The sequence below is a fragment of the Lolium rigidum genome, chromosome 4 (genome assembly GCF_022539505.1).
Source record: "Lolium rigidum isolate FL_2022 chromosome 4, APGP_CSIRO_Lrig_0.1, whole genome shotgun sequence".
Lineage (NCBI taxonomy): Eukaryota > Viridiplantae > Streptophyta > Magnoliopsida > Poales > Poaceae > Lolium > Lolium rigidum.
This window is the reverse complement of record NC_061511.1, coordinates 244,116,024-244,123,867: the sequence shown is the minus strand read 5'-3', so window position 1 is coordinate 244,123,867 and position 7,844 is coordinate 244,116,024. Positions and strand designations below refer to the sequence as shown.

General features: G+C 46.3%; 1 protein-coding gene across 1 annotated transcript; it reads left to right on the top strand.

Moving 5' to 3' along the window:
• Positions 1-4,930: 4,930 nt before the first annotated feature.
• On the top strand, positions 4,931-6,858 carry LOC124648517 (probable indole-3-acetic acid-amido synthetase GH3.4). The gene is made up of 2 exons (XM_047188269.1): positions 4,931-5,253; positions 5,343-6,858. The coding sequence occupies exons 1-2, from the start codon at positions 4,931-4,933 to the stop codon at positions 6,856-6,858; spliced, it is 1,839 nt and encodes a 612-aa protein (XP_047044225.1).
• Positions 6,859-7,844: the final 986 nt, after the last annotated feature.

Genomic DNA, 7,844 nt, shown 5'->3' with positions numbered 1-7,844 from the left:
CTTCTTAGAAATTAAATAGATAATACCAAATTTTAATATGGTTATATCTAACCTACTAGAATGAAAATTTTCAAATAGTTTAACCAACTTAAATTTAATCACTTCCCAACAAGCTTGATAAAACTCTCCTGGCAACCCATCCAGGCATGCAATCTTATTTTTTCCATTCAAAAAATAGATTTTTTTTCTTGCACTTCAAACGGTCTGAAAGTATCACATTGTCTTCTAATAAAAAAAATTCTTTGTCCAACCACAATTGAGGTTATAAATAAAAAGTTGAACTATCATAGTGACTAAAAATATTTTTGTAATAAAGGGTAGCATGATCTAGAATGTTTTTGTCTCCCTCCACCTCACTAGCTCCATTTTGAAATCTGGAAATTATATTTTTTCCTTTTGTTTCCATTTTCCACTCTACGGAATAATTTTGTATTGTTATCTTCTTCTAGAAGCTAGTTTTCACTAGATCTACTCTTCCTGTATAGTTCATCTGTATTATAAATGCCAATTAGATCTTTTTGCAACTTACATCTTAAAGCCATGTCAACTTGAGATAGAAAGTAAATTTATTCAAGGATCTCTAGATCCTGAAGTTGAGATAAATTTTATTTCCTCCTTAGCAAGTTACCTCTTAGATTTATTCCCGGCCTTTAACAGAATTCGTAACATCAAAATAAAACTTCCTAATTCATTGCTTCCATTAACTGGCACTAACTAAGATTTTTTACTCTTTCTAGAAAATCAACTTCTTTTTCCCATGAAAGTTCATATCAAAAATTCCTAGAAGGTTTCACATAATCATTTTAAGTTTAAAATCAAAGGGTTATTATCAGAGCGGTTACTGACAATCTTTTGCACCATTGCGAAGGGAAAAAAAGGCCTTCCCAGTTTTTAGATACCAACTCTATTTAGCTATTCTTAAGTTGGATTCTACGATTGTTTGACATGGTACAAACTTCTCCAACCATCACTATATATCTTCCTTAAATCATACAAATTAATCAAAAAGTTAAACAGATCATTGTGACTATTTTTTTACTCTTTGTTCTTCTCATGAGAAAATCTCAAAAGATAAAAATCTACTTCCGGAAGCAATGTAAGCCTTTGGTGCTAGCAGATAGCTCAGATAAGAAACCATCCTTGTCTTCGTCTTGAGCACCCCCATCCTCACAAGCACCCATTTATAATTTATTTTCTTATTGAAAATGACTGCTTTCAAATGATATAAACTCGTATAAAAACTCAGTACATCAGAACTATCTAGGCTTATTCCACCAAGGATACCCCTGATTTTCCTTTGGATGGTAACCAATACCATTTGAAATTTCCACAACTTTCTAGTTATCTAAGAAATTGTCACAAAAATATGTTAACATAGTCTCTTGAATACCAACATATATACTCAACACCAAACTATTTGATCAAATCCTTGAAAAGAGCAATAAAACCTTTGCTTTTTACCCCTCTTCTATTCCAGATAAGACATGATATTTTATTTTTTTCCTTTTATATGACTCCTAGTCCTAATGTGCACTTTAGAACCAATCTGAAGTTAGGTGATGACGCATGACTAGGATGTCAACCTAGAAAATAATGTAAACCAATTGAGTGGTTCCTCCCTACCTCCTTCCCCTCTGGGTTGCAAGCTACTCGAGCGTACTTTACTGCACTTTGGTGTGTATTAGGTGCAAGAGCCTGAGCTAGGGCGGGTTTTTGATCCCGAGAGTAAGCAAGGTAGGTCATGTACCATAGAGATAAAAAACACTTAATTGGTTGTTGATGCGCGTGGTTGACGTATTGTCTTTTCGTTCGACACGCGTCCGTTGGGAACCCCAAGAGGAAGGTGTGATGCGCACAGCGGCAAGTTTCCCTCAGTAAGAAACCAAGGTTTAATCGGACCAGTAGGAGTCAAGAAGCACGTTGAAGGTTGATGGCGGCGGGATGTAGTGCGGCGCAACACCGCAGATTCCGGCGCCAACGTGGAACCTGCACAACACAACCAAAGTACTTTGCCCCAACGAAATAGTGAGGTTGTCAATCTCACCGGCTTGCTCGTAACAAAGGATTAACCGTATTGTGTGGAAGATGATTGTTTGCAGAGAAAACAAGTAAAACAAGTATTGCAGCAGATTTGTATTTCAAGCATTAAAGAATGGACCGGGGTCCACAGTTCACTAGAGGTGTCTCTCCCATAAGATAAAAGCATGTTGGGTGAACAAATTACAGTCGGGCAATTGACAAATAGAGAGGGCATAACAATGCACATACATGACATGATAAGTATAGTGAGATTTAATTGGGCATTACGACAAAGTACATAGACCGCCATCCAACCGCATCTATGCCTAAAAAGTCCACCTTCAAGGTTATCGTCCGAACCCCCTCCAGTATTAAGTTGCAAAGCAACGTACAATTGCATTAAGTATGGTGCGTAATGTAATCAATAACTACATCCTCGAACATAGCATCAATGTTTTATCCCTAGTGGCAACAACGACAACACAACCTTAGAACTTTCTGTCACCGTCCCGTGTGTCAATGCAGGCATGAACCCACTATCGAGCATAAATACTCCCTCTTGGAGTTAAAAGTAAAAACTTGGCCAGAGCCTCTACTAGAAACGGAGAGCATGCAAGATCATAAACAACACATATGTAATAACTTGATAATTAACATGACATAGTATTCTCTATCCATCGGATCCCGACAAACACAACATATAGAATTACAGATAGATGATCTTGATCATGTTAGGCAGCTCACAAGATCCAACAATGAAGCACAATGAGGAGAAGATAACCATCTAGCTACTGCTATGGACCCATAGTCCAGGGGTAGACTACTCACTCATCACTCCGGAGGCGACCATGGCGGTGTAGAGTCCTCCGGGAGATGATTCCCCTCTCCGGCAGGTGCCGGAGGCGATCTCCCTGGATCCCCCGAGATGGGATCGGCGGCGGCGGCGTCTCCGGAAGGTTTTCCGTATCGTGGCTCTCGGTACCGGGGGTTTCGTCACGGAGACTTTATATAGGCGGAAGGGCAGGTCAAGAGGCGGCACCGGGGCCCCACACCGCGCGGCCAGGCGGGGCGCGCCGCCCTATGGTGTGGCCCCTCCGTGGCCCCTCTTCGTCTCTCCTTCGGACTTCCGGAAGCTTCGTGAGAAAATAGGCCCCCGGGCTTTAATTTCGTCCAATTCCGAGAATATTTCGTTACTAGGATTTCTGAAACCAAAAACAGCAGAAAACGAAGAATCGGCACTTCGGCATCTTGTTAATAGGTTAGTTCCAGAAAATGCACGAATATGACATAAAGTGTGCATAAAACATGTAGGTATCATCAATAATATGGCATAGAACATAAGAAATTATCGATACGTCGGAGACGTATCAGTTGTTTATGCTTTCGAACTTCCGTCGTGTTCCACCGCCAACATGTCAGCCCAATAAGTGGACCCACCTACAAGAAACGATGTAAGTTCTTAAATTGAAAAAGAATAAACGGGTCAACACTATCACAATTTCAGGAACATAGTACACATGTGATTCTCTCTAAGATATTCTTAAGACAGATTTACACAAACACTATTTACAGTGAAAATAGAAAGGAAAAAACTAAATGAAGTTTTCTATTATCATGGTATGACGTCTCGCTACTATATGGATAATCGTGACAGTTTTTTTCTCGAACTTTCTTCTGCAACTGAAAAGATTTGGCTAGATCTCCTAAAAATGAAGCCATTCATTTTATCCAAATGGACCTACTGGTCTAACAATCTCCATATGAGGACTTTAAGTTGCTCATTTGCTTCTAGAGTGAGTTGATAAACTGAGATGGCGGAGAATGCACTTTGAGCTGCGCGCCCCTGAAGCTTGTACTGACTACACACTACTGATTTGAGCATGCAAGTATGCATTTGCGGGCAATCGGATTGCTCAAACGATAGAAACTTTCCCTTATTAGAATGGACTTATCCCGTGCACCACGTGCAAGATCGTGGAGTTCTGCATTCTCAAGGCCACGGGAAGCTTCGGCTACACTGGAGTATCATACAGAGTACACCCTCCGATCCGTAATAAGTATTTTTTATTTAATATAATTTTCTAATAAATTAACAAAAATTATTATTATGGATGAGAGAGAAAAACTCCCTCTAGGAAAGTTGTCCGAGATGTCTAGATACAACTAAATTTTAACAATCTCCCACAACTTTCATGAAACGGAGGAAGTACTTTTTTTATTGAGGTGATCGCCTGCAACACCCGTAGCATTTACCAATTAACTATTTTCTGGAAAAAAGTCACGCATATGCATATGCCAAAATAAGTAGTTTGACAAAAGGACAAGGCCATCAAATTTCCTCTCGCAAAAGAAGAATAAAGTTTTGTTACGTAATAAAATTGATGGGGTGATATCGATCATGCAAATGGTGTGCCGGGTAGCTAGAGCAATATGTAACCAACCGTTTGCCACTTGCATCCTCCACATCATTTATGTGACTCATCATATAAACCACGCCTCTCCCGGCCGTATGAATGAAAGCACGGAGGGAACAAACAAACGCCCAAGTTTCAATTTAAATACGACTAGAACAAGAAGATCGAGCACAATTTTATTTTGTGCAACAAATACTGACAAAATTGCTCGTCGATCGATCATCCGGGCTACGATTTCTCAAGTCTTGTATACCGTACTTTGCACGTACGGGCCAGCTAGAGCTGTCCAGCACCGGAGTACGAAATGACGAGGATGCCCCGCAGACACCCTATATAAGGCCTTGCTCGGGTGGCGCTTGTGTCACACGAACACACATTTCGCTTATCACTCGCTGATAAGTCACGAGCACCGCACTCGCGCTCGCGCTACACGACACGGCCGCGGTACTGCAAGGGTGTACTTGCCGATAGATACGGGCCAGGTCCAGAGCAGTGCCATGCCGGAGGAAGCGCCGACGGCGGTCCCGGCGGCGGCGGCGGACGAGGCGCACCGCGAGGCCCTGGAGTACATCGAGCACGTGACGGCGTGCGCGGGGGAGACGCAGCGCCGCGTGCTGGCCGAGATCCTGGCGCAGAACGCGCCGGCCGAGTACCTGCGCCGCATCGGCGTCTCGGGCGCCGTGCCCGGCGCCGACGACGCGTTCCGCCGCCTGGCGCCGCTCACCACCTACGAGGACATCCTCCCCGACGTCATGCGCATCGCCAACGGCGACACCTCGCCCATCCTCTCCGGCAAGCCCACCTACGAGTTCCTCACCAGGTATGCACACACGTCCGTCCATACATCATCGATCCATCACTACACCTTGCGTATGAAAAGTTTGTAACTTTTACCGCGCGTGCTTGCAGCTCGGGGACGTCGGGTGGGGAGAGGAAGATGATGCCGGCGATCGCGGAGGAGATGGACCGGCGATCGCAGCTCTACGGCCTTCTGATGCCGGTCATGAGCCAGGCGGTGCCGGGCCTCGACAAGGGCAAGGCCATGTACCTCTACTTCGTCAAGGCGGAGTCGCGCACGCCGGGCGGCCTGCCGGCGCGGCCCGTGCTCACCAGCTACTACAAGAGCCGCCACTTCCTGGAGCGGCCGCACGACCCCTACACGGTGCACACCAGCCCCGACGAGGCCATCCTCTGCGTGGACGCCTACCAGAGCATGTACGCGCAGCTGCTCTGCGGCCTCGTCCACCGCGCCGACGTGCTCCGCGTCGGCGCCGTCTTCGCCTCAGGCTTCCTCCGCGCCATCCACTTCCTCGAGAAGCACTGGCGCCGCCTCTGCCGGGACATCCGCGCCGGCGTGCTCGACGCCGAGATCACGGACCCGGCCATCCGCGCCGCCGTCGGGCGCGTGCTCCGAGCCGACCCGGCGCTCGCCGACGCGATCGAGGACGCGTGCGCCAGGCCGTCGTGGCAGGGCGTGATCCGGCGGGTCTGGCCCAGCACCAAGTACATCGACGTCATCGTCACGGGCGCCATGGCGCAGTACATCCCCACCATGGAGTACTACGGCGGAGGCCTCCCGCTGGCCTGCACCATGTACGCCTCCTCCGAGTGCTACTTCGGGCTCAACCTAAACCCGATCTGCAACCCCGCCGACGTCGCCTACACCCTGATCCCCACAATGTGCTACTTCGAGTTCCTCCCGGTCCAGCCCGGGACCAACGGCGGCGAGCCCGACCGCCGCGACCTCGTCGGCCTCGTGGACGTGAAGCTCGGTCGAGAGTACGAGCTGGTCGTCACCACCTACTCCGGCCTGTACCGCTACCGCGTCGGCGACGTGCTGCGTGTCGCGGGGTTCAAGAACGCGGCGCCCATGTTCAGCTTCGTGCGCCGGAAGAACGTGGCGCTGAGCATCGACGCCGACAAGACGGACGAGACGGAGCTGCACGCCGCCGTCAGCCGCGCCGTGCAGCACCTCGACCCGTTCGGCGCCTCGCTCGTCGAGTACACCAGCTACGCCGACGCCAGCACCATCCCGGGCCACTACGTGCTCTTCTGGGAGCTCCGCGATGGAGGGACCACCACGTCCACGCCCGTGCCGGCGTCGGTGTACGAGGACTGCTGCCTCGCCGTGGAGGAGTCGCTGAACACCGTGTACAGGCAGTGCCGCGCCGCCGACCGCTCCGTCGGCCCCCTCGAGATCCGGGTGGTGTCCAGTGGCACGTTCGACAAGCTGATGGACTACGCGCTGAGCCGAGGCGCGTCGATCAACCAGTACAAGGCGCCACGGTGCGTGCGGCCGGGGCCGGTGGTGGAGCTCCTCGACGGCAGGGTGGAGGGCCGGTACTTCAGCCCCAAGTGCCCGAAATGGAGCCCAGGGAACAAGCAGTGGATCGGCGGCAACGCCAAGAAGATGGACACCAGTTAATTAATCAAGTAGAGTAATGGAGTTGTTTGATTAAGCTAATTATAAATTGCTGCGATCAGCTAGTTAATCAAGAGATGATGGGGAGGTATGCTGTGTGGCCAAGTCTTGATTGGAGACTTGGCTATGATAAGAACCTGAGCGACACTATTAATCAATGTTTAGCTAATCATGAAGTGTCAGTTTAGCTAGCTAGGGTACGTGATGCGTATCTATGGGTTTTTGTTAATTCTCTCTCTTTATGCTTGTGTATAATAATAAAGTAGTACACTAGTAGATGCTAGTAGTTTTTTGTTTCTTTGTCATTTTTGGGCACAAGTTGATTAGTCCTTATGACTATGAATGGAACGGATGCAAACAACATTATATACAATTTTTTATACAACTTCGGTTGCTCTATTGCTTCAAATATTATGTTATAATAACTACACTTTCTTCTTTGGTTATTGGGGCCTTATATTGAAGACTGAAGCTCACAAATCTTAGTTTTATACCACCCAATTATTTCTGAATATATTCTAGTAGTAAAAGACGCCCTTGATGAGATTATTACGATCTTGTAGCAGTTTTTCTTTGTTTCTTTTTCATTTTTGGGTGTATATTGATTAGTCCTTATGGATATAAATGGAGGAAAATAACATTATATAGAAGCTTTATGGAGGTAAATAACATTATATAGTACTCCATCGTCTAAAAGTAGGTGTCTCACTTTTGTCTAGATACAGATGTATCTAGATGTATTTTAGTTAAATCTACATAAAGTTAAGACACCTATTTTTAAATGGAGTGAGTATGTTTTAAGCTCTAGTACCAACACTAATCATGTGCACCAAGTACTATCTCAATTTTGTTTATATCTCTACAATGTGCATACTCGTATTTATTTATCAATGATTTATTTATATGCATGTTAGATACATAAATGAATTGATGGACCAATTCACATATTATGTGCACTGATTCATTTATATACATGTTAGACATAGAAT